At 42.7% G+C, this 27,483-nt stretch overlaps 1 protein-coding gene across 2 annotated transcripts; it reads right to left on the bottom strand.

Annotated features, from left to right (window-relative positions):
* Positions 1 to 416: 416 nt before the first annotated feature.
* CHRNB3 (cholinergic receptor nicotinic beta 3 subunit) lies at positions 417 to 25,767 on the bottom strand. 2 transcript variants are annotated; one of them, XM_087418668.1, is made up of 6 exons: positions 25,716 to 25,767; positions 17,152 to 17,303; positions 16,066 to 16,110; positions 4,279 to 4,388; positions 3,153 to 4,035; positions 417 to 551 (listed from the first exon to the last, which is right to left on the bottom strand). In XM_087418668.1, exons 1-6 carry the CDS (start codon positions 25,765 to 25,767, stop codon positions 417 to 419), a joined length of 1,377 nt encoding a protein of 458 aa, XP_087274794.1. The 2 variants fall into 2 exon arrangements, with proteins under 2 accessions (XP_087274794.1, XP_014651378.2); XM_014795892.2 differs by having other exon boundaries at positions 17,152 to 17,324; positions 25,716 to 25,752.
* Between the last annotated feature and the right edge of the window lie 1,716 nt (positions 25,768 to 27,483).

Raw genomic sequence — 27,483 nt, 5'->3', positions numbered from 1 at the left:
CACACAAGCGGCTTGACTCGAAGACCTCCTCGAAATTTGGTGGGCCTCCTTAGTTACGCCTCAGTCCAGCTTCGGGGGGCATTAGTGCAACCAGCAACAATTTCCAGTGCGTCCTGGCTTGTGGCATCAGGCCTGGACCATATAAGACTCCTCCCTGAATGTCTGGGGAAGCCAAGGCAGGGGCCTGAGGAGGTTCTGCTTTGCTTAAATCCAACTCTCTCTAATGGCAACCATGAATTAACTGTGGGCAAATGAACATCACCAAGGTTCAGTTTCTCTAAGGACGACACAGTCAGGACACTTTGAATGAGCCATGTGCATTGGGTACCGTCTTTACATGCTAGCTGGACGTCAGATCTAAGGTGTAACTTTGTCCTTATGGGGTATACACTTTAGACTGGTCTGGAAATTTGTTCCTAGTGGTGGCTATGCAGCCACATCTTCAAAGCGGGGGTGAAAATCAGAACCGAGCCTGTAACTGATGCCACCAGAAAGATCCACAGGAAGATTCGGTCAAGAACTTGAGCTACAAATTTCCAGTCTTGCACCACCTGCAAAAGAGAAAAAGATGCCTTCCATTTAAGATGCTGGACAACTGTTCTGAATTCATTTCAAGGGATTTAAAAAGAGTGATATTCAGATTTACAGCACTTAGTTTTCAAAACACACCAACACATCCCCCACAGTGTAGGCTCAGATTCTCTCCTGTGACTTCCCTAACAGTGCCCAAAACACAGCCTGTAAGTGAGTTTATGGGAACACTTTCCTCAACACTGAAGATGTAAAATAGAAACAACAGAATTATTTATGCAGTTGTAAGCATTACTGATCAAAATTGAAAAAGCCTGATGTTCAAAAGCCAGTATCTCTTACTGTGGCGCTTCCATCTTACATACGAAATCAATCACACATTTATCAATGAAGAACTGTCGTGGCCAAATGTCACAGGCCTTCTTTCCTTCCACTCCACATGCGGGTACTGCTGCTACAGCTCAGGGAGGATGGACACTGCGAGGAGGAGAGCTGACCGGGAGACGCAGGAACACATAAGGCAGAGAGGAGCCAAGCTCCTTCGGAGGGACAATGGGCGGCAGCCTGTGAGAGCAAGGTCAGAGCAGGAACGAGCTACGAGGCTGGGGAAGTCTGAAGGACAGGGGCCACTTCTCATCTCTCAAGGGAAAATAAATGTCCCATTTCTCCTCCACGAGGATTTTGTAAAGATGGAACAGGACAGGAGGCCTGCCGTTCTAGAGGGGACATATGTGCTGATGTAGAACCTGAATGTATTCTGTGCACACAGAAGTTCAGAAATAAAGCTTTGGGAAAAAAACACAAAGAAGATAAATTAAATGTTTAAAGTGTCAACCTTAAGTGTTGGGATTATTAATGACTTTAATTGTCTTGTCTGCACTTTTTGAATTTTTCAAATTTACTACACTGATAATGTGTTACTTTTATAATTAAAAAAAATTTTTTTAAAGATTTAATTTAAATATTTTATTAGAATTTTTAAAAGATAAAAAACTCTTTAAGAATAGCCGAAATGTGCGTCCTATAGCAGCACTTATTTCTTTCTAGTGCTTTAAAAATTTTTTTCAGTAGGTGAAAAACATGACAAATTGTAAGAGAGAGGATATACTAAGCAGTGTCTAGATAAAACACAGAGGATATTTCTAAAAAGAACATTCTTTCGTAACTTTGTTTATGGGATCAGACTCTTGGCACTAATTTTCACTGATTTTAGAATAAGTAATTGAACTCTATAAATTGGTCTAAATATATAACTTGTTTCAAGCAACAGACCAGTTTTAATACTGTATTTATATGCCAAATAATATATTTTTTAAAGATTTTATTTATTTATTCCCCCCCCCCCAAAACCCCAGTAGATAGTTGTATGTCATAGTTGCACATCCTTCTAGTTGCTGTCTGTGGGACGGGGCCTCAGCATGGCGGGAGAAGCGGTGCGCCGGTGCGCGCCCAGGATCCGAACCCGGGCCGCCAGCAGCAGAGCGCGCGCACTTAACCGCTAAGCCACCGGCCGGCCCTCAAATAATATTTTCATTCCAGGGGGCAGCCTGGTGGCTTAGCGGTTAAGTCCGCGCGCTCTGCTGCTGGCGGCCCGGGTTCGGATCCTGGGCGCGCACCGGCGCACCGCTTCTCCCGCCATGCTGAGGCCCCGTCCCACAGACAGCAACTAGAAGGATGTGCAACTATGACATACAACTATCTACTGGGGTTTTGGGGAAAAAAAAAAGAGGAGGATTGGCAATAGATGCTAGCTCAGAGCTGGTCTTCCTCAGCAAAAGGAGGAGGATTAGCATGGATGTTGGCTCAGGGCTGATCTTCCTCACAGAAAGAAAAATTTAAAAAAATATATTTTCATTCCATTGGAGAAGGACCATTCAGAGGAAGGATAGAAGATGAGGAGAAGAAAGATGAGAATTAACATATTGACTGCTCACATAATCACGAGGCTGAGACTGTCTGTGCTGGGCACAGTCATGTCTTATGCTTTATGTCATTTATTCCTCACAATAACCTTTCAAGGTGGGTTTCAGAAAACTGAAGCTCAGGTTGAGTAGCTTGTCTCTAGTTACACAGAATATTGGAATATAGAATATAGGATCTGAGTCCAAGACCGTTTTGAGTCTGATATCCACATTCTTGCCACATTTTTAAAAAAATCTGTAAGCTAACCCTCTTCTCTCACCAAAATACCTCTTATAACACTATATTTTTATATTAATTTAAAAATACGATTCTTTCTGACTTTTTATTTCTAAACACTGCGGATAGAAATATCCATCATCCCATGAAAAATGAGAGCTAAATTACCAGAGATGAGGATAACCAATTTAAAATGTAGAATTGAATTATTTCAAATAGAATTAAGTCTAATTATAAGGAATAGTGCTTAATCTATAGTTGCTTCACTTTTGTTCATTCTGTTTTTGTGATCTTCTACCTAAAAATCCATACTAAACCCCTATTTTATGTCAGTGCATGGTTTAAATTTTACACGTATAAAGCAGATGGTGAATAACGTCACATTTTAAACAATGACAGCATTTTGTTGTATAGAGACGTCAAAACATTAGTTCTTGCACACCTCAATGGCAGCGTTGTTATAAGAACACCAGTGGACTCACCTGGCTGATGAAATGCTCTTTCTTTACGTGCCTTGAAATGTATCTAATGGAATCAGCGGCCTTTTCCAAGAAAGCAACCAGAACTTTTTCTCCATCACTCATCTGTTTTTGTTTCTTTTTTTCTAGGACTTTACCTTTCCCTACCTGTTTACTCTCATCTTTATCTGGGAAAGAGTAGCGATCCACATGGTCTTTCATGCAAAGCAATTTAGGAAGTTTTTGCAGAAATAGCCTCTTAACCCAGGGGGCCATGGGATGGTAGGTTGAAGAAGATCGGTGGTGAACATTAATGACAAACACAGTGACAATAATCGACAGGGTGACGAAAATCATAATGAACAGTAGGTACTCCCCAATGAGAGGAATGACCTTTGAAGAAGATGGGATTATTTCCTCAATGACTAAAAGAAAAACTGTCAGGGAAACCAAAACGGATGTTGACAAGGAAAGTTTTTCTCCTTCATCGGAAGGTAAATAGAATACGAGAACTGTTAGAAAAGACAGCCCCAAGCAGGGGATGATCAGGAAGAGGGTGTAGAACAGAGGCAGGCGTCGAAGGACGAAGGAATACGTGATGAATGGATACGAATATAAACCATCTCTTCTGTTGCCCTTCATCCCTTTTGCATTTAGTATTTCCCATTCTCCATTATCAAAGAAGTCTTTTCTGTCAACATTTTCATTGATCAAAATGAGGTCAACCATAGTACCATCGTAAGTCCAGGATCCAAATTTCATGGAGCAGTTCTGCCGGTCAAATGGGAAAAACGTGACGTCCATGGTGCAGGAACTTTTGTAACTGGCGGGAGGGGTCCAAATGACGGTTCCATTAGATTTCACTACGACTTTGGTCATGAGGGAGCCTTCGAAACGTCCATCAGCACTGTAGTAAAAGTGGTTTCATTTTAATGGTTAGTTGAACACTTATTAGTTGGGGGGTTTTTTGCCCACCACATTACTATTTGTATTTTATTACTTTCCTATGACAGTGTCAAACAATATTTTAAAAAGAAACAATTCTCTTGTTACTTAAAGCTGTACGTTTTTCTTAATTATTTTGCCAAAATCAGGCTTTTCTATTTCTAGTCCTTATCTGCCCAGTGTGCTTTTCTTCTGGAATACTTACTTTTCAAAGAGAACTATGTCAGGAAGCCAGAGAGATTCTGATGGAACTTTAATTGAATGAATTCCACCATATTCATCAGGATTCCAGCGTAATTTGTGGTCTGTCCATTCCTGCATGAAATCAGTATACTGTAATTTTATTCTGAAAATTCAATGTATTTCACTTAGGAATCTTCAATTTTATGTTAATTTACTAATCTGGTGTTTTATTTAAAAAGGAAAATTCATCCACTTTAGGTTTTATGACCCTATCTGGGACTCAGTGCAGTTTGCAGGATACAGCTTGAGCCAGTCTGGCCTCCCCGCTTGCCCAGGCCCACACGCCAGTCCTGACTGGGATTTCCAAAAGCACCATCTCTGCCTCACAGTGAGAAGGCTCAGCAACAAACGCCCACTGATTCAAGATCTATTTTTTCAGCCTATTTGCTCTTAAGAAACAAAAGAAATGCACTGCTAGATCTCAGTTTATTCTAGGGGAGTTGGTCCAGTGATATTTTAATCTCATGATAAAGGGTACGAACAATTTTGAATATCACTCAAGAGTCTTGGACAAACATCCACCCAGTATGTTATGCTAACCATCCAGTATCTGCTGACTACTCTTGATGACATTATAACTTTTATCCAATGAAAAAAAATATTTTCCAAGAATTTCCTCTTAACTTCTAATCTGAATTTATTTTGTGAGCACCCAATTACAGTTTTAAATCGTTTTTCTAATGTCGTTAGCCTCCAGATGCTTACTTATTTTTCCTCATAATAGAATGAAATCATTTAGCGTGTTTTTCAGGGGCTGATGGATCCAGATTAACAAACCTGACTACTAATTGATTGGATTATGAAGGTCAAGAGAATGATGTACGGATGACCCAATTACAGCAGAAGTGGACTTTCTTAAAAAGATTTTGGATCCAGAATCTTATGAAATCTGACCTGAAAATTAAATTCTTCTAGTCCACTGTCCCTCATGTGGACAGTCAAGCAATGAAGTAGGATAATATTAAATGACATTTCAGAAAGTTAGAAGGATGTGCCCAGGGTGAGGCTTCCTGGAGCCCAGTGATGCCAACTTTGTCATTAAAAATCAGGAGTCAGCAGGTGGATGACTTTACTAGAGGTAAAATATTGAAATACGCATGATGTCTGAAAAATGATGGAACTATACACTCCAGATGAGACATTGTCTATCTTAGATAATATTTGTGAGGCTTGACCGTTGGAGAACAAATTTAAAAAGACACAGGTCTTTAAAAAGCTACAGTCTAAAGGACAAAAGAATTGCATGACTATGTACAGAAAACCATGCAGATGAAGACCGACAGTTTAAGAGCAAAAACTAACAAAGTATTTATTTCTGTCTTTCATAAGACTAAGAAGTTCTAAATTTTGATGAAGATCATTTTACCAATTTTATCTTTTATGGATTGTGTCATATCTAAGGAATTTTTGCCTAACCCAAGGTCACAAAGATTTTCTTCTATGTTTTCTTCTAGAAGTTTATAGTTTTAGGTTTTACATTTAGATCTAAGATCCATTTTGAGTTGATTTTTTATTATGGTGTAAATATGGGTTGAGGTTCATATTCTTGCATATAGATGTCCAATTGTTCCGGCACCATTTGTTGAAAAGACTAAACATTCTCCATTGAATTACCTTTGCACATTTGTCAAATATCAACTAACCATATATGTGGGGGAGTCTATTTATGGGCTCTTTGTTCTGTTTCATTCATCTATGTGTCTCTCCTTTCCTTAATGCCGCGCTGTCTTGATCACCATCAATTTCTAGTAAGTTTTAAAATCACATCATGTGACTCTTCCAACTGTACTCTCCTTTTGCAAAATCATTTTGGCTATTCTAATTCCTTTCCTTTTCCATATAAATTTTTGAATCAGTTTGTTGCTATCTACAAAAAAATCCTGCTAAAATTTTAATTGTAATTGATTTGAATCTATAGATTGGTTTGGGAAGAACTGACATCATAATATTGAGTTTTCTGACCGAGGAATATCATTTCTGTCTCCATTTATTTAGGTCTTCTTTGATGTTTTTTAATCAGTGTTTTATAGTTTTCAGTTTACAGACCCTGCACATACTTAGATTTATACCTAAGTATTTCATGTTTTTTTGATGCTATTATAAATGGTATTTTGAAATTAAAAAAAAATTCAGTTGTTCATGGCTAGAATGTAAGTATACAGCTGACTTTTGTATGCTGACCTTGTATCTTGTGATCTTGCTTAGCTCCTTAGTTTAAAGAGCTTTTTGATGTATTTTCTACACAGACAATTATGTCATTTGCAAATAGAAAGTTTTATTTCTTTCTTTCCAATATAATGCCTTTTATTGTTTTTCCTTGCGTTAATTCACTGGCTAGGACCTCTGGTATGACGTTAAGTAGGAGTAGGGGAGTAGATATCCTTGTTTTGTTCCTGATTTTGGATGGAAAACATTTAGTTATTCACCATTAAGTATTATGTTAGCTGTTTGGTTTTTGTAAATGCTCTTTATTAGATTAAGGAATATTCTTTCTAGTTCCCCGTTTGATGATTTTTTGTTTAAATCATGAATGGATGCTGAATTGTGTAAAAACCTTTTCAGCATGTATTGAGATGATCATATGGTTATTCTTCTTTGGTTTTTTAATATAATGAATTATACTGATTGACTTTCAAGTGTTGAACCAGCCTTGCATTCTTGAGACCCATCCCATGTGATTATGATGTATTACAGTTTTAGATACTTTTTCTTCTTGTGTAAGAAAAAAATAGGTAGACTTCTGCCTTACGGAGAATGAGGATGCATTAGCAAGGAGGGTGTTGCTCTAATGGTTTTCCTGATGTTGTTTGAATTCAAATCAAAATACAGTTGAGATTTCCTTGAGAAAAGATGAAGGCAATGAAATGGGTGGCACGTACCTTTGTGCTTTTGCTATCAAAGCATTTTTTTTTTCAATCTTGTTTGTAGGAGTGAAAAATACATTCTAAAAATTTACCAGATATCTAATTCAAGTCTGGGCTAATTAGAAGAGAGGAAAACAACCCATATATTTCCATCTTAGCACTGTGAAATGCTTTTTACCTCAGCTTCAGGGAATCTTTATATGATTATTTAAATAAAATGGGACATACTTTAAAAATGTACTATTTGGGGGCCAGCCCTGGTGGCCTAGTGGTTAAGTTTGGTGAGCTCTGCTTCAGCAGCCCAGGTTCAGTTGCCAGGTGCAGACCTACACCACTGGTCAATGGCCATGCTGCAGCGGCCCACATACAAAATAGAGGAAGATTGGCAACAGATGTTAGCTCAGGGCAAATCTTCCTCAGCAAAAAGGAGGGAGATTGGCAACAGATCCTAGCTCAGGATGAATCTTCCTCGGCAAAACAAAACAAAACAAAACAAACTTACCATTTTTGTTACTAATAATGCTCATGCTGATAATAAAATAATAAAAGTTACCTTTCTTGAGTGCTGATGATGTGCCAGGCACTGACCTAAGTGCTTTGTATTTATTAATGCTAATTTTTCAATAACCTACAAGTTACCTATTATTAGTGTTATATTAGATGAGGCAACTGTGGCTCAGAGAGTTCAAGCACCCTGTCCAAGACCACACAGCTAGTCAGTAAAGAAAACCGGATTCACGTCTGCTGCATATGACGGGGCAGGCTGTGCAATCACAGCTCCAGGAGGTGCCCTTCACATTGACTATGATGTGAAGGGCGCCCCCTGGAGGTGTGCAGCCTAATGGCAGCAAAGGTATTCAAGCCAAGGTCCATCTAAAGCCATATCCTGCACTCTTTTCTCTCTCCCCATGATACATTACAGTGGAAAATTTGTGGCCGAAAATTCCTCAAAACTTCAGTTGTTTTTGTCAAGCTTTCTGTGGCTCTGTTCTCATGGATATTTCTGGTGCTGATAGCTATACAGCATATCGACTGTGTACTCAGGCTAAAACAGTAGCTTATTCTATCTCCCCTGTTAAAAAAAAGAAAACAATAAATATAGAAAGTCTGTTTGGCCTTAATAGTAAAATACCTGTTAAAAGGTAGCGGCATTATACAAATAAGCATGTTGCCCTGTGTTCCAGCTCAGTGAGAAACAATGGGAGAAAAATTATGGGACGAAGATGAACCATAATAACGGGAGCCTTCAGCTGACTTCCACCTCCAGGCGAGGCTTTGTGAAGGAAGTGGCATGTGAAGAGATCTTGATAGAAAGAGGGGAAAATTGGATTAGGAGATAAAGTAGACATGCTGTCTGCTGCCCCAAATTCACCTGCCCTTCCCCTGGTAAGGCGCCCCAATTTCCTCTTGGGAAACACCAGCTCCACTGTACCCTCCTCCTCTGACTCTTCCTTCTGCTCCAGGAGGGGCCTGCACCTCAGACCTGCCCACAGGGTCTGCAGGGACGGCAGGTAACCACACGGGAGTCGATGAGATGCCACGAGACTTCTGGGGCCGCTGGAAAAGAGGCCAGCCTTTCCTTCTGCTGAGCTTGAACACAGGGAGCACGGAGGCTGGGGCTGAACTAGCCGCCCTGCTACCACTAGAGGAGGGCCTGGCTGAGTGGAGTCACCCAGATGGTGTGGAGCCCAGGGACACCCAGAGGGAACCCCAGGCCCAGGGCGCATTGCTGGAGGCCCCGGCCACGCCGCAGGCAAAGGCGGCCCTGTCCCTGGACTTTTCAGATTGTGAGGGCCAATAAGTTCTGTTTTCGCTTATACCGGTTTGGGTTGGCTTTTCTGTCACTTGCCACTGAGAAGTTCTCAGCGGATCCTGGGGAGAATTCAGGTAGATCTCCAGCAGACAGTGCTCTGCAGACCCTGGCATGAGCCCCAGGGACAGACAACTCCGGCAGATTGGCTGGAGCTGTGCTTTCACACTGCAGCCCGTCTTTTGAAAACAATGTTGGTGAGCGCGGTGTCCAACCCCACAGTTCCTCCGTCTGGAACGTAAAGATTGCTGGAAACAAAATCGCCTGCTTCCTGGACCCAGCTTTCTCTCTTCTGCAGGCACAGCCGGTCTTTACCTGCACCCAGTTCTACGCTGCAAAGGAGGAAGGTAGAAAGCTAAAATTCGGGGGCCCCTGCCCCGGTGCAAATCCCAGCAAACAAATACTGGGTTTGCCAATTGTTCTAAGGGAACTGGGCCGAGCCCCGGGGCGAGGGGTTTTTCAGTCAGAAAGATTTGTCTTGCTTCCAGGACCTCCAACAGGCGGATGAACAGCTGTGGCCAGAGATAACACAGAGGCAGTGGTTTAGGAGGCTCACATTCTTCGGGGAAATAATTACTCCACAAGTATGCCAGGCTTGCACCAGCACCAAGCAGTGCCGCCTTGCCTCCTCCCTGGGGCTGACTCAGACAACAAACAAGGAAACTAACAGACAGATGACAGCCACACCTTGTGGTCGTTGCCATGAAGCGGGGCGGGTTGGGTATAATGATACAGAACCGCTGAGTGGCCAGGGAAGAGAGCTGAGACGTGAAGGGTGAGAAGGAGCAGTGGGTGGTGGTGTTGGGTGGGGGAAGGTCTGCCGGAGATGGAACAGCACGCAGGAAGGCGTTGGGGTAGAAACAAGTGAGTGAATGGATGAATGAGGGACACATTTGAATCCTGAAGGAGAATATAAAGAGATCTATAGTGGATTCGGGTTGTGTTTCTGAAGTTGGGGCCCAGGACAAGCCGCTTCAAAATATCCCACAATGGCATATTGATTACTCTGAATTAAAGGGACTTGAGAAGCAAAAAGAACATTCTGACCCCCCTGTCTCTGTCCCCCTGAAAGCAGGAAATCAATCTCCCCTGTGAAAGGTGCTCTCCCTGCATCCTTATCACCAGAGCTAGAAAATTCAGGGCTGAGAAGCCTGCATACACAGACCTTGCTAATTGACTCTCTCAAGCCTAAGTTTCTTTGTCCTGTCAATTCCTCACTAGCTGATTGTTTCTTTGTATAAAAGATATACCTCTTGCCTGCTTTGTTCACTCTCTGAGCATCATTTTCATGATTCTCCCCTGCACAAGTCATGAAACTGGGTTTTCTCCTGTTAATCTGGTCTTGTGTCACTTTTATCATTAGTCCAACCATAAGAACACAGGAAGGGCAGAAGGGGGATTTTCCCCTCCCCGACACTGACCAGGAAAGAAAAAGGGGCTGGGCGGGACTTTTGGTCAATGCCGCTAACTTTAGTGTACCCAGAAGAGAGAGAGCCCCAAGTTAGAGTCAGAAGCCCTGATTCCACACCTGGATTGCACTTTACTAGTTTTACTCCTTTGCAGGGTTGAGAGACATTCCTCACAACTTTGGTGTCCTTCTGTAGCCAGAGCTGGGGACTCAGAGGTGTTCTCCTTGGCATGCCCATCCAGAGGGGTCATAGAATTTCTACAGGATGTCCATCCACCATGATGCTGGCTCTGCCCCATACCCCAGGATGACCACCATGTTCGAGTCAGCAGTGTCAGGAGGAGGATTCAGAGCCCAAATCCTCTATCTTGTTCTCTGAGGAGCTGTGAGATTTTCTGGTCACTTCCCTGTTCTTTCTAAAACCCTGGGGACATCTGGAGGTTAACTCCCTGCATCTCCCTTCTTAAAGTAAGAGATTAGAAATAATACCCTGTGTCTGGGTAGCATGTTCTAGCCACGACGCCCAAGCCCTTTCCAAATACCAGCTCCATTTTGCAACGGTTCCCTGGGGGAGAGCTGCGTTATTGCAGGAAACAGGAGAGTACAGTTATGTCAGGGCCAAATATCAAAGGTAATCTATGACTATGAAAAAAATGGAAAAAGTACTCCAAGTCTAGGTTTCATAATTCTGAAAAGTGCAATTTCAAATCCATATCATATATATTCCCTTAAAATTGTCTTTTCTTACAAATATTACCTTAAATATCACTCATAAATGTCTAGCTATTACCACAATCCAGAACCAAATTTCACTTAAACCTAAATCATAAGACTTTTCTTACTACAAATAAATTCTTCAGATTACTCGTAGTTTAATACTAAGAACAAAAGATAGTAAGGAACAAATATTCCTTGCTATTACCTTGACTCGCAGCCTCTAGAACATCCCTGGGAACTTCAGCCATCTTAAGGTCAGATGAGAAATTCTTAAAACCTAATTACTGTTGATTTATTTTAATCTTAAAGACAGCAACATGACATACTGTATGTCTCATATTCCCATTATATCCATGAGTTGTCAAGGCTAAGAAATGGGGTTTGTCATTAAGGACGAGAAAGCCTACAAAGGTGGCACCAGAAAATGACATTTATCGCGTCCCCACTACATGCCAGACAACGTAGGAGTCACATTCACACTCATGATCTCATCTGACTTCCCAGCAACACTGCGAGCTAGGCATTGCCTCTGTTTTATAGATGAAGAGGTTGAGGGTCAGAGAGGTGAAATGACTTGCCCAAGTCTACACGGCAGGCCTTTTGATTCCTAACTCACACTGCTCAATTCTTAATCAGGGTCCACTTGGGTAAGGAGACCAAACTGGCCTCGTTTGCTAGGGTCAGAGTGAGGCTGTAGAAAAGGAAGGAAAATAAGATGGTAAGTAAAGGTCTGAGAGAAAGTCATGGACTTGAAAGTGCCATTGCAGGATGTGGAAGAGAATTAGACTTGGGGAGATCGCCCAGACCTTTACGGCAAGGCTGGCCCTTCCCTAGGAGGTTTGTTTCTTATTTCTCCTCAAAGACCAGCTCCAGGGATCTATCCAGTGAGGCCTTCACTATGTTTGCTGAACTTTTTGTTGATCTAAAACAGGATTCAGCTGTTGGAGAAACACTTGTTTAAGATGCTGGCCTTGGCAGACATTCAGGCAGCTGTATGGTCCTCAGGATCATCATGGGGACAGGAAAGCAAACTGCTCTCAGCTACAGTGAGGGCAGGTCACTCAGAATCTTATCGTCTTATTGGGTGTTTACACCCAACGGTGCCTAGCCCAGCGCATGGTAGGCACTCAGTAAATGCTTGTTGGGTGGGTAAATCTGCCGTCTGTCGTCATAGTGGTTATTCACATGACTCCATCAGGCAAAGGGTCCAGCCCTTGTGTCATTAAAGAAAGGGGGGTTTTCCTTTACTTCTAAGGTGCTGGCGATGCAGTTTCCTAACCTCGAGGACGATGAAGCAGAATCTGAGTGGCCAGGGCGTGGAGTACTTTCTCATGTGGTTTTAGTGAGTCAGCGTAATAATCTATTTATGATTTATAGGGTTTTGATTACTCTCTGGAAGTACGAAGGAGGGAGACAAACGAGTTTGCAAAATAAAATCCATAAAATAAAAATAGCCCCGTGTAGAGGACTTTCTCAGGAAGTCACTAAATTTGTGCTTGATAAAGGTCTTTGAGAGGAAAGAAAAGGAATGTCTAAATATACTAGAGGGGGACTATGGAAACAGAGGATAAGACGGGAGAATTGGGTAAAAAACCAAGCATCAGTTGTGTGCGCACCATGGAACATGCTTTTGTTCTGAGTGGGTAGAATTTTATTCTCCCTGTGGATATGAATTAGGGAGCATTTTTCAGTGTCTGAGAGGGAAATGAGAAAAGAGGAGAGTTTGATCATTTTTGTCTTTATTTTGGCTGAGGTATACAAGGGTGATTGGGAAGAGTTTCCAGGAGGTTTGCTCTGGTGTGAGAGCTTTGGGAAGTCATGGTATTGGGAATACTATACATGTGATTCACAACTTCTCCACCTTTTTGGCTTACAGAACCTCTATTGATCCTGGAGGACCTGACTTAAATATCTCCTCCACTTGGAAGCTTTCCCTGATTTTCTCCATCTCATTGTCATTTTTGTATCAACACAGTACTTAGGTAAACTTTCCTCGTGGTATTTATCTCATTACAGTGGTTATTTTTTACATGACTAAGACTATGTCCTCTCCTTGAAGGCAGGGCTGTGTTTGATTCTTCTATATCAAGGATCTAGCAGAGTGCCTGGCAATTAGTAGGCTCTTAATACATCTGTGGAATGAATGGAAGCTGGAGTGAATCCCAACTTCTAAATGTCTTTGTAGACCAGCTCCCTGAGATATCCCGGAGGTTGAGGAGTCAGAACCTGAGAAGCCCAGAGTCGGGAACTCGACCAGACGGGGCCAGCACTGAGAGGAGGACTGGACATCTCCTGTCAGCTCCTTCTGTCTGAGGAAGGGAATTTTAAATAAGCCAGACTCCACTGAACAGTGTGTAACCTTGGACAAGTCACTTCAATTCTCCAATCCTCAGTTTTCTCATCTGCAAAGTGGGAATAATAACAGTACCTACCATATAAGGTGGCTGTGAGAATTAAATTAGATCCATCCCATGACACGCTCAGCATAGTGCCCTGACACTTAGTAGGTGCTCAACAAATCTTAGGTATTATTATTAGCTGTTCTGAAACTGAGATCTGTGTAAAACACCAATTACAACTTTTTTTTAACTCAAATTTTATCTTGTTTTTATCATCCCTTTTCTTTTATCCTTCATCTTTTATCTTTTTAATTTTAGAAAGCTAAAAGTAAAAAGTATAAAAGTAACACCACGTGGAGCTCAAATGCCTCCTGTTCCATGCAGCCTTCCCCGCCTGCCAGCCTCTTTCTTTCTCATGCCCACATTGTGCCATAACATGGCACTTGCTATGTCTATTGTGACATTCCTGCTCCCCATCCAGTCTGTGCGGGCAGAAGAGCTGTGACAGTATTCTCTGTGGTTCTCTGAAACATGTAGCTGCTTCTCCTGCTTTGGCTCCCCCTATGACTTAGAAACAGACTTTGATGTTTAGTGCAGAGGCTAGATGTGACAGAGAAGGCCCGAACCAGGAGTTAAGAAACCCAGACTAAGCCAGATGAGTTACTAGACTCTTCTATTTCTATAAGTAGTGATACCCACTTTGATAATTCAGGGCCGTTGAGAGATGCGAATGAGACAAGAGATATGCAAATTAAATGCAATGAAAGTTTATTACTCTCATCCCTTCTGTGAAATGGGAGCCTAAGTGAGCAGGGTGGCTTCTCCAGTGTCAGCTTGCCCTGCTCCTACAGATTTCACTTGCTCTGTTTGGCGTGTTGGAGATTTTTAGGATTTGACTCCATCTTGACTTGGAGGCATTCACCAGGCCTAACTTTGGTTAGGCATAACGTTGCTGGAAGTCATTTCCAAAGCTATAGTTAAGGCCCGAGGAGCCATGGCTTCTTATTCTCTTTGGCTGAAATGACTTCTTGTTTTCAAAATCTCAAGACAAGTGAAAAGCATCTGCTATCTCAATATTAAAGGCCGAGGGTCCGTGGACCACTCTTTCCTGTGAGAGATGAATAAGAGCTTAATCCCAAGGAGCAGCTGGAGAAGGAGGTGTGTGTGAAGCAGTGGAAGTTTGTTTGTTTGTTTGTTGTTTTATTTTTCTTGACTTCCTAAGCCTATTTATACATTAAGAGAAAAGTTTTTCTTCTCTCCCCTGCAAGCTCAAATACAGGACTTCTTATTGATTTTTATTAAACCAGAATATCTCCAAATTCCACAGCTTCCAGAGTGAAAAAGTGGGGTAAGTCACTGAGGAATGAGATAGGTATATGGAAAAATGCGTTTATTTTAATTGTGTTTTTATATAAACATTCAGCTTATTATTTTCTCCTGGAAATTTTTATTTGCAGGTAAAATAATATGCAGATCCATTTCATAACTTACTGACATAAATCCCAATTCAAGAATCAGAGAAATAGAATGTAGTAAAAATTATAATAATTCTCAAACTCTGATCAAAGTTGTTTTTGGTGGGAAAAATTTGGTGACACTAAATGAAGCCTAGAGAATCTCCTTAAAATCTCTTTCATCCATTGTTTTCTCCATTGTTCCTTACAAACCATCAGCAGGAAGAGCTGAACAATGTCTGCTAAATGTGAATAGACAACTAACTTATTTCAATAGAAACAAAGAAAAATATTATGTACGTATGTTAAAATTAAGTGAGACATTTAACATATCCCCACCAGGAAGATTTTAAATCTAGGGGGGATTAGACAACATCAGGATATTTGTTAAAAAGCAGGTAATTGCTAATAAAAACAGAAAATAAGCAATTAAACCAAACTTCTCACCTCCTATCAAGAAAGTGTCAATATTTTCTCCTTTACATAACATATGGACAATTGGGTTTTGAAAGGTAATTATTTCCTGACAACTCTAGACAGAGCTCCTGTGCACAGACCTGCTTTAGGAGGGAGGCTGCAGCCAGGCTAAAAGCAGTCATCTAAGCAGAGAGCTGGAAACCACACAAAATGCATTTTTAGTCCTATCAGGAAAATGTGCATCATTATTTTGTTCGGGGCTTCACTTTGTTCTGGAATTGCTGGTGGGTGGCCTTCCCTCATTCCCTCTCTCCTCTCTCAGCATTAGGGGTAGATTCACCAGGACCAGTAGGGTGAGGGAGAATGTAACATCGCTCACCTCCTTATCCAGTCGCAGTCCCCTATATGGGGGCAAGTGGCGCCCTGGAGCCTTTCCTCCCTTTTCTCCAAGTAGCCCAGGGACCAGCGTCAGAGAGTCCCCTTCCTACCTGCCCTGGGGACATGTCCACTCCAGGAGCAACAAAACAGTATAAGGCATGCCTGCAAGCTTCCAGGACCTGCTCTCCAACTCCCGCAAAAGAAAATAAAAAATAAGAGACCCTTCCCAGCCATTCCCAAATATCTCCCTGAGGAACCCAATATGCTCTTTAAAATAATTTTTTTTCAAATGGGAGCCTTTCTAAATAGAAAAGAATTGAAATAACAAGGTTGACAGATACAATGCTTGGATCGATATTTACCTGCTTGAGCCACACATTGGTTGTCATCAGCTGATTTTTTTCATCCTAAGAAAATGACAATTAAAAAGATGCAAAATCAAACTAAGTGAAATTGTGTTTTGGATTCTTTTTGTCAGAAAGACCTCTCTGAGTCTTACCTTTGAGGTGTTCAAAGTGTAAAGGATCCTCAACTTAAGAACAGTTAAATGGCATGTGATCCTAAAATAATATGCATATTTTGCTTAAAATGAAAAATAATAATTAAAGCAAGTAGCAGTTCATTATGGCAATATTTATATAAAATTGCACAACCCAGAAGGCATATTAAGGGTGCAAAATAGAACGAAATATTAGCTAAATGAGAGATGGGTTTTGCATGGTTTTCTAGAAGGAATGCTGGGGCATTGAGTTAGCAGGGGTGGATAGGTGTGTTTGCGTGCGTGGTGGGGCGGGGGATTTGGGCAACATGGGAGGATTCTTCTGGGACTTTGGGGCCCACAGGAGGATGATTTTGCAGAATTTGGATTGTTTCAGTTCACTGATTTCTCAGGAAGGCAATTATGGCAGAAGTTCGAGCCCGACAGGAAATTAGCAGAGAATGTTAAGGTATGAGCGAGGTCAGGGAAATGAAATGGTCCTTGGGGGATCTGGGAGCATGATGGGGTCGCCCAGGCACTCGCTCAGGTGCTGTCATCATCTGCCCTCTCTCTCTGCAGGCGCTCCTGCCAGCCCTCGAGAGCAGTCTGGACCACACAAAATCAGTCCTGGGCTCAGTTCCCCCTTCCCTCCAGCCCCCACTCCTCACCCTGGGTGCTCACCCTCAGTGCTCCAGCAAACCCGCCAGGGCAATGCCCGTCCTAGCAACCATCCCACCCCCAGCAACAAGGTCCAATATTAATAGTGTTGCAATGAAAATTTATTCCGTGACGCTTCTCATTCTTTCCTTGGGTCATTTCACTGGCTTTTTGGGGCAGATTTTCTCCCACAGTAAGTTATTTTTAAAATTGAAATGGCAGACACAGGGAAAGAAAACAAAATAAAGTCTTAGACTCACAAACAGGTTAAGGAATGCATGTTCTTTTTAGCTTAGTGCCAAGGATTACTCACCACATCTACGAGCTGAGATATTTTCAATCCAAAGTATACTTTTATGGTGTCATTAGAATTTAATACAGGGCGAACCCATTTCTGATAACCTTGGAATAAATGTCTGAGGAGGGCGTCCTCATTTTCGGCCATTGAACTGAAGCCCGCAGTGGCTGTAACAATCGTGCAGGAACCTGAATTAATGGGAGAGGCACGTTGGCTGGTTAGCATCCTTGTGGCCTGAGCCTTCATCTATTTCTAAACAGCCTAATTCAGCAAAGGCAGTTTTGGGGGTTCAGGAGTTCTCTTTAACCATTCTCCATGCCCACAGCCAAAAGGAGACTCTGCAATTTACCCAGAGCTTTACACTTTCACGGGATTTTCCCATCGTGAGGTCAACACCTTGACCCCAAGGATCATCCACAACCTTACCCTCTACCTCATGTCTCCACTGAGATGCCCCTCCTTACAGACGTCGTCTCTGCCCACATGCCACGGCCCATCATTGTGCCCTGTTTGGCTCCTTCATGTCCTGTATCACCATTTGTGTGTGTTTGTCCTTGTCTGTCCTCCTCTCGAGCTCCATGATGGCATGCACAGTATCATTCAATCTGCTGTTTATCCAGCCCCTAGAACCATGCCTGGCCCTCAGCACGGGCTCATTTTCTACCCATTTAATGAATGAACCAGTGAGGGGACTGTGTCAGGGCCATTTTCCCTGCATTCAGCACATATCCATTGAACACCTGCCCCGTGCCCTGTGCTCTTCTCTTGCCTTCTTCCTGAGGAAGTCCGCCCTTATGAAGACCTTCCCTGGTCAACAACCAGGTTCTAGCACTATTCTCTGCCCAGAAACGTGTGAAAGCCTAAGAAACACCCTAAGTTCAAGCTTTAACCCTCAAGTTGAAGAAATGGTTTAGAAATGCAGTCTAGAGATAAGTTTTGTTTCTTTTCGGTACTGTGCTACCAAATCTAAAACAAGGAAGCTCTTTGTTGTTGTTTTAAATAAAGCCCCTCTTTTCGTATATTCAGGACCCTATTAATGTCCTACAACAGCTCATTCTGCACCATATGTTTTACCATAGAAAACCTTTTTTCCACTGAGAGACACACACGATGGGCAGTGATCACATGCAAGATACACCTCCAAATTTACCCAATCAAAACCCAAAGATTCTTAGTAGGAAGAAAAGCAAAATAGACACATCCCCCATGTGTGCACGAACTCTTCACTTTGCTGAGGAAGCAGCAATTTGAAGCTGTGGATGAGACAGCTGCGAGCTCTCCCTGCCTCCACCTCTTCCTCTTCTGCCCTAGAAAGCATATTAAAATGCAAATGAGTGGTAGAGAGAGGTGCAAGCTTATTTAAAAAGCTAACCATTCTCAAACTTTGATACTTCAACTATTCTTAGCAAGCGGAGCTGCACTAAGGAGCAGGCCAGCTGGGCGGCTGCCAGGACAGCACTCTGTAAGGGGCCCTAAAACCTTACTGGAAATGGAGGGGGAAGGAGGGAACTGAAATTCCCTGAAGCCTTCTGAGGGAAGAGGTGTTCACTGGCTCAGGCTGAACTTCAAGAGTTTCCCTACCCCACACCCAGTCTTAACTTGCTTCAAAATACACGCAACTCCAACTGCTTCCCACCATCTCCACTGGTACCCCCCCAACCACAAACTCCATCACACTCTTGGATTCGTGTGCTGCTTCCTAACCGCTTCCTCTCCCGCCCCTTTCACAGTCCACTTTCCGCCAGCAGCTAGAGCCATCTCTTAAAAGCAGAAGAGGATTATGTCAGTCCCAGCTCAAACCCTCCAAATGGCTTCCCATCAAACTGAGAAAAAACATCCCCACTTTGTACCATGGTCCCCCAGGCCCTATGTGGCCCCTACCCTCTCCCACTCTGCCCTCACCCCATCTCCCAGTGCCACAGGCCTATGCTCTTTCCAGAACATTCTAGTAAGCTTCCGGTCTGGCAAGGCTCTTGCCCTAGAGATCACCCATGGCTCGCTCCTTCACTTTGTCCCATCTTTGTTCAACTGTCGTCTCCTTGAAGAGGTCATTTCAGGTTACACAATCTAAAATGCCCCCCACACTCTGTCCTCTTATGGTACTTTATCTTCCATAGAGCACTCAATCATGTTATATGTTTATTTGTTTATTGTCTGTCTGCCCCACTAGAAAATGCAGCTCCAGACAGCAGGGACCTTGCCCTCCTCGCTGCTGTCTCCCAGCTCCTGGGGCAGTGCCTGGCACACGTGGCTGCTCATTGAACAGCTGCTGAACGAACAACACTTGGGTAACAATGCAGTTGGCTGCTTGGCTTTTGCTGAGTGGTGTTTGGAGAGTTTGGGCCAGAGCTGAATTGCTGAGGAGAAGATAGGTGTAGGGAGGCCACAGCTGTCCTTCTCTGGCCTTCCCCTGCACAGGCAGCCCCATCCTTCAGGGAGGAGAACATTGTTTGATGGGCACTGGGGCAGACACACTAGTTCCCTGTCCAACAGCCATTGCCCATTCTTCCTTGGTAACAATGCTAAATTTATTCAGAATTGCACGATGCCAGCTTAAAATGCTCCCCTCTCAGGCTCCCTTACAGCTACAGATGGCCATATGACACATGTGAGGCAAATTAAGATACAAACAAGCCACTGGGTGAGGCTTACAGGAAATATTGTTGAAGAAGATGGACTCAATCGAATATGTACTCCATCTTTTACCCTTTGTCCCTCCTCGTTTTTCTTGTCTGGAACTGGCACATGACGTCCGAAGATTTGGCCACTCAAGTATCTTGCAAGCCTGATGAAAGCTGCACACATAAGGTGGCAGAACAGAAAGACAGACAGAGCCTGGGTCCCTGATAGCACGGTGACTGCTGCGCCAGCCCTGCACTGCCTGCTTCCACATTTCTTGGTGTGTGAGAAAAACAACCCCCTGTTTGGCTGAGCCGCTGCAGTCACTGTTACACGCAACCGACAGCAAGGACTCCTGAGAGTGCCCGAGTCCTGACCTCCCCGAGAAACCTGTGTCCCCGCTCAGCCCGGGAGTACAAACTACTAAAGACTCCATCTCACAATAGGTGGAGACGCTCCAGGAAGGCTGAGCACAACTGAATAATGTCTGAACCAATACACACGTGCACACATGCACGCACACACACATGCACTCACATGCACACACACATGCACACACATGCACACGCACACAAGCTTCTTAGCTCGGACAACCCTGAGCCATTATAATTTTGGACATATAAGAGGGATCCTAAGAAGGGCACAGGCTGTACATTGGAACCTCCTCTCCTGGCAGGAAAATTGTACCGGCATTGTGAAGGGAGGTAGAGTCTCGCGTTGGGAGGGATCTTCTAAAATTAAGACCCTGACATTCCCCAGCATCTGCCACCCCCAAAGCCATGGCCTTCCTGAGGATAGTGGGATCATGTCCTTTACCCGGATCTGAAGGGAAATGACCAGGTCTGCTCTTTCAGGCACCTGCGTATTTTTCGACCCATGTTGCCAGGGTCAGAGGGTGAGCTGCTGCCTGAATCAAGGAGGAAAAAGCATAAATCTATACTGACTGTTACAGACTGAATGTTTGTGTTCCTTCAAATTCACATGTTGAAGCTCTAACCCTCAATATGACTGTATTTGGAGATGGGCCTGTATGGAGGTAATGAAGGTTAAATGAGGTCTTCAGGATGGGGCCCTTACCTGATAGAACTCATGAGAAGAGGAAGAGAGGCCAGATCTCTCTCTCTCTCCTTTTCTCTCTCTCTCTCTCTCTCTCTCTCTCCCCACACACACACACAGTCACTGAGGAAACCTATGTGAGGACACAGCAAGAAGGCAGCTGTTTACAAGCCAGGAAGAGAGTCCTCACCAGAAACTGAATTTGCCAGCATCTTTATCATGGGTTTCTAGCCTCCAAAACCGTGAGAAAATAAATTTCTGTTAAGCCACCCAGTCTGGTATTTTGTTATGACAGCCCAAGCTAACTGGTACAAATCTGTGTTGACCTAAACAGACCTTACCAAAAAAATAAATAAAAAGGCCAAAGGTTTAATGCTTTCTGCCTAATATCTTCAAGCTTCCTGAAGCTTCCCAAAATAGAAGCTGAAGTCATTGACGTTATTGGAGCAGACATAGAGGACAGGCCTGGAAATGTTTCTGGTTTGTCCTTCCTGTAAAACAGAACATCACGAGAAAGCGCAGGTGCTTCCACCGCTGATTTTTTGAGGCCAGGCCTCTGTAAATATTCAATGATGTTTGGTGAATGAACAAATGAATGAATAAATGCTCGAAAGGCCATAACAGCACTTTCCGTGCACAGGGAAAGGAGGCAGTGACCTGGCTCACTGCTCTAGAGGACACAGAGCCACAGGTATGTTCAGGGGTCCCAGGACATGTGGTCTCTGTTTTACAGAATAAATAGATTCCTGAAAAGTTGTGTGTAAACCAAGTTTTTGCAAATGGACTTATATTTAAAACTAATTAGACAAGGCCAATACTCTAAGATACATCTCAATGATTCATTGACAAGTCAAGAAACTGCTCTTGGAAGATAAGCGACCCCCCACTGTGGGTCCTTGGGTTTCTCAAAGTCAGCTTCCTGAAGGGGGTGGAGGTGGGAGAGCATTTGTCTTCACAACTAATTTCAGCATTAATTAAAGAGGAAGGAAAAGTGAAATGATAAAGAAGCGACAAGAGAGCTGGAAAGGACCTCCAAGATTATCTAAGCCCCTCCTTTTACAGGTGAAGATCCTGGGGTACCCAGAGCGGAAATGGCTTGCCCAGGGTCACCCAGCGAACAAGTGGTGGGTGTGGTTTTCTGACCCCCAAGTCGGCCATCTTTCCACCAGCCCATGAGCTTCTTTGAGGATTGAAGACGCAAAAGACTGACTGTTGCCTCCACTATGGTCTCCTTACTGCCACGTAAAAACTCTTTCAGCCACTCACTTCTATGAACATGTATTTGTTACTATTGCTATTTTTGTTGCTGTGTTGTTGTTAGCATTATTTTTTCCAAAATACTTCACTGTTGTTTAAAGCAATCCACTACCTGGAAGAATATTCTAAAACCAGGTCACAGATATAATTTCTCTGGTCATAGGGAGACAGCCCTGGTGGCCATGTTCTGTACTCCTACTCAAGTCTCCCTGTGTGCAGGTGGCACCTGGCCCAGACTGCCTTGCCTGGGGGTCTCTTGAACGGGCCCTGCTCTGCAGTCACTCTCCTTGGAGGTGGACACCCAGTGCTCTCCTGAGGGAGCCATCCTGCTTCAGATCTGACCATGGTCTCCCACATTCTCTTGTTTTGAGTCCTGCTTGGACTGCCTCCCCTCACCTCAACCCCGCAACACACACTTAGTCTAACGCACATCTGCAGAGGATGTGTGCCGCCTGTCAAAGCTTTTCACCAGCTCTTTTGGTAAAAAAGGAATTTTGCTTCTTCCCTAAACCCCAATTCTCCCCCTTTCTTCTCCTCTCCCTACTTAAACTTTGCCTCATTTTTCTTTGCCAAAATCTTTCCCTTGGGACTAGACAAGCAACTCCATAGATGGATGGCAAGAAGGGGAAGAGCCAGAGAGAGAGCAGGGGCAAGCCAGTCAGATGGACAGACAGACAGACAGACAGAGATGGATAGCGCTCTGCTGATCCTGGTTATTTCCTCCATGTGGAACTCGGGCTGGGAAAGTGCTCCAGGAGAGCATGCTGCTCTTGGCTCAGAGTGCTGGGTCTCTTGCCAAACTTGTCACTCGTCAGAACAAGAGTCCAACAAATATTTATTTAACATTGAGAGGCACCGAGCTCAGATCTAGAGACATGAGTTATGGTCCTGATTCCAAGCCGTGGAATCTTAAGCAAGGCATTTAGCATCTCCCAACAAAAATCAGGAGTGAATGATTGCTAAGACCCCTAGCAACTCACACATCCTGTGCTTCTAGGATCTTTACATCCATGAAACAGCCGCAAAACGTGACCTATTCATGCCAAATATCTGCTGTTCCAAAGATACAAAAGAGATCCCAGGTTTAAGATGTGCCATTGATTGCGGAACAGCCCTCTCTCCTGTCTGCCATTTACTGCAACAGAGAAAGCATCCAGGTAAAGGGAAGTAAAGCCATCAGGGGACTGGACAGGACTCCCTCCCTGTGAGGAGGCTGGGGCTCACTCAACCCCAGGAAGTGGGAGGGAGGAATTGTGGGAGATTTGGACGAGGTGCCCAGCACCAGCTTGAGACAAAGACATTTTTCTTCAGAACCTGCATCTTTGACCTTCTGGTCTCTTTATTGTTCTAGATCATGTTTCCTTTCCTTTCTTCAGGCTCTCAGACCCTCTGCTCTCTCTTCCCCATATCAACAGCTACTTTCAGCAAAATTTTGACAAACTCACTCACACTGAGGTATAAATAACTGATAAGACTTAATAGATGAAACTTCCCATGATTTTTTATGGTTTTATTGAAGACGACACCATTGTGTATCCTCAGCCAGGAGATTAAAAAAATAATCGAAGAATTTCAAACCTCAGCAAGTATGGCTGGGAGAGGCATGTTTTTTGTTTTGACACCTTTTGGTATATTTTGGTTTTATCTTCCATTATCACCACCTGTCCAAAAAAATCATACCACAGATATGGTAGCCTCCTCTGTCAACACATAGAGTGAGCCCTCGGGGTGAAATCAAATAATAAATATTTACTGGATTCTTGCTAGCATGAGAGTTTATTAGGATGCCTTTTTTTAATTCCCTCTTGTATCCCACATGCTGGAACCATTCCTAGGATACAGGAGATCCTCAATAAATATTTACTGAATGAATAAACACACATCATCATGTGATAAGGGTGATGGGAAGATGAATAAGACACAGTCCCCGTTTCTGGGAGCAGACACAAACACACAGAGCATGAATTCGAAATACAAGAGGTGTCATACGGCCATGCACAGTGACCGTTTTCACCAAAGCCAGAAATACAAAAATGAGGTGTTGCCCTTGGTAATTTGAAAAAGAGAGTTTTGTGTAACAAAAAGAAACTATTTTCTTTACAGTGAGTAGTAAAGTTAAAGAACTTAAGGAAAGGTGGTAAGATCTAAAAATAGAAATAAACTCCAATGGATCTAGAAATATTCACAAATGCAAGAGTTACTCCACTCCATAGATTTATTCCAGATCTGTGACAGATGTGTACAGCTCAGTACACATTCCCAAACTCTTGCAGCCTACACCATGGAGAAGGAGCACCAGGCTCTCTCCAATTCCAATTTTCTTACGTAACGGTTACTGCACCTAGAGGAGGATGCACAGATGAACCAAGAGGGTTTATGCTAACTACCCCTGCTAACCAGTGAGATGATTTCTCTGGGGAAAGAATAGTAAGAATCAATTCTCTCATAATAAATAGAATCCTCTAGTAAATTAAGGCAGAAAAACATTAGACACGTGTACATTAATTGTATGCTAAAACACACAGAAGTTGATTTTTATTTTTATGATTGGCAAATTGCATTTAAGACTTTGCAGAGACCAAATCTAGTGACAGTCAAAAGTGGGTTTGATGCTCTCTGCACTTAGAAATTACTCAGTTTGTTTTTGAGTCCCTGGAGTAAGGAAACGCTATGTTTTTGAAGATACGATAATGTTCAGGTGTGTGTGCCTCATGGTCCTCCTTGTAATCCAGGATTTATTTCAGGACTTGGCAAATATCTCAGTGTCTCTGCTTCTCCATCTGAAAACTGCAAAAATCAAATGTGGCAAAAATACTAGTGAGAAATAAATACAATTGCTAATGGAGCGACACTGTTTTCTCACCACCTGGCTCCCGGCTCTAGACGATTTCTGTGCGACAGGAAGAGCTTTCTGTTCTAACAGCTACAGAAAAAGTGAAATGATTCCAAAACCCAGAAAACCGCCAGGTGCAGACGACCACTTTCTTCTAAACTTTCAAGTTATTTTCTTCCTCATTCCTTTTCCTTTGTTCCCCGCACCCCCATCTCTCTCCTTTTATTTGTCCTCTTTCTTTAAGAATTACGCTATTTTCAGTTGGATAATAGTCACACAAAACTCACATGTTCATAGACATTTGATATATATTTTTGTTTAATTGTGATACACACTCATACTAAATCTACCTACGTACACAAACTTACAAAAGTATTTATACGGATCTACAGGATATATTGGACAAAATTAAATATCTACACACAGATATAGTGATTATTAGTAGATAAGACATAAAAATGTTGACACAGAAAATTTCTATGTCAAATATTTTAACAATTCTCTGAGGAACAGTCAGTGCATTCAGTAGCATCTTTCATGCTTTTATATTTTTCTACCAAGTTCATAATGATTCAAAAGGAATAACACAATAAATGATAAAAGCATAAACATTATGGAATTCATAGATATGATTTGTTTAGCAATATAAATAGATTTCATAGAATTGCTCATCAGAGCTACATTTTAAAGGTTAACCTGAAGATGCCTATGTATTACATTTTATAATTCTAACATGATCAACACCATAGTTTCACCTCCTTGCTTAAATAATCCTATAATTATAAAGTTTTAATTTAATTTAAATTGAGCTTACCTGAGGGGATGACACCAAGGACGATGAGCACCAGGATAAAGTCTGTCAGCATCGTGATGTCAGTTTCAGAAAGACAATTTCTTTCTTTTTAACAACAGACTATTTCCATTGGAAAGAGGGGTTTTGAAAAGAAAGTGCAGTCGTTCAAAGTCCGAAGTGGAACCCAAGGGGAAAGTAGACACCTGAAGTGGGATAAAATTGTCTCAAACCATCTCGCATCAGCGTAATGTTTCTTCAAGTACACTTCATTGATTTCCAGTCAGCTGTCAGATCGTGTAAGTCTAAGAAATATCTCTGGGTCCTAGCTCCTGACTTATTAATTTACCCTCTTGCAAAGAGATGCAGGGCAATAGAGAAAAGATGAAGCTAGACAACTTCCAAATGTTCTGTGGTATATTTCTTATGGTTGGAGATCTGTGTAAAGGAGGAAAAACTGCATTTTAGGACATGCATCATGGAAGTTAGTGAAAAGTTTCTCATACACATTATTCTTCTATTATCTTTTCATTTTGGACTTGGAGCTTAAGACTAATGAATATTGAGGGGGTCAAAATGTACAAACTTATAGTTACAAAATAAATGTCATGGAATGTAATGCACAGCATGGTGACGATAGTTAATAATACTGTATTGTATATTTGAAAGTTACTAAAAGAGTAGATCTCAAAAGTTCTCATCACAAGAAAAAAAATTTTGTAGCGATGTATGGTGATGGATGTTAACTAGACTTATTGTGGTGAGCATTTTGCGATATATACACATATCGAATTACATGTTGTACACCTGAAATTAATATAATCCTATACATCAATTATATCTCACTAAAAAAAAGAGAGAATAATGAATATGTCCTTTAGCTCCTTCATCTAACGGTTCTCACATGTTTCAATGTCAGAGCATCCTCTGTGGTCCCCTTGAGCCCACCAGGTCCACCTCATCCTCCCGACAGGAGAAAGTATGGGGGGAGTTTAGTCTTGTTTTGTTTCGCTCATGGGACTTGGAGACTGGTAATGCCACTCTTTCTTTGATTCACCTTCTTCACGGTTGATCAGATGCTCATCTCATTCAGTGCTGTCCACACCCAGAGGCCCCTAATAAATGCAAATCGAATGAACCAGCAAGTGTAAGTTAGGGCTGGGTGGAGGAGAAGCCAGGTGGGAGCAGAGTTACCTGGGTGGGGACCAGGGCACTGATGAACTCCACCTGAGCAACACTGATTTAATCCAATTCTAAGATTTCGCGATGGTATCTCATTAAGCCCCCACTGTGCGCCAACCTTCAAACACTAGGTGGTGCTCAGCAAGATACCAACATCTAATGACAGGAGCCCTGGCAGGACAGACCCTTCCTCATGCCCCCCTTCTCCCTGCTCCTCTCTCAGAGAACCCCTCACATCACATGGCTGCCTACCTGCCTGTCTCCCTCACTATACCTCGGGCTCCTGAGGACGGCTATGTTCTCTTATCCCTGTATCTCCAGGGCCGATCACATGCAAATGCTTAAGAATGTTGCTTGAATGAAAGGCGGAAGGAAACAATCAGACACTGATTGCCTATCCACGTGAACTGTGTTCCAGGCCTGCTGTGAATTTACAACTGTCCCAGGAATAAATTAGCTGCTAACCCAGGGGTGCAGGGAGTAGCACCTTTCTTTATTTTCAATAAATCAAATAAAATGAAGCTTCCCATTTCACTGAGCTGGAGGAAATTCGGTGTCATTCATTACAGGAACTCCACCCCCGTCCCTAGGTACCAAAAGAATCAGGAAG

This window comes from Ceratotherium simum, chromosome 28, assembly GCF_057802395.1.
Source record: "Ceratotherium simum simum isolate JZ-2026a chromosome 28, ASM5780239v1, whole genome shotgun sequence".
NCBI classification, from domain to species: Eukaryota; Metazoa; Chordata; class Mammalia; order Perissodactyla; family Rhinocerotidae; genus Ceratotherium; species Ceratotherium simum.
The sequence above is the reverse complement of the archived record's forward strand: the minus strand, read 5'-3'. Positions and strand labels throughout refer to the sequence as shown.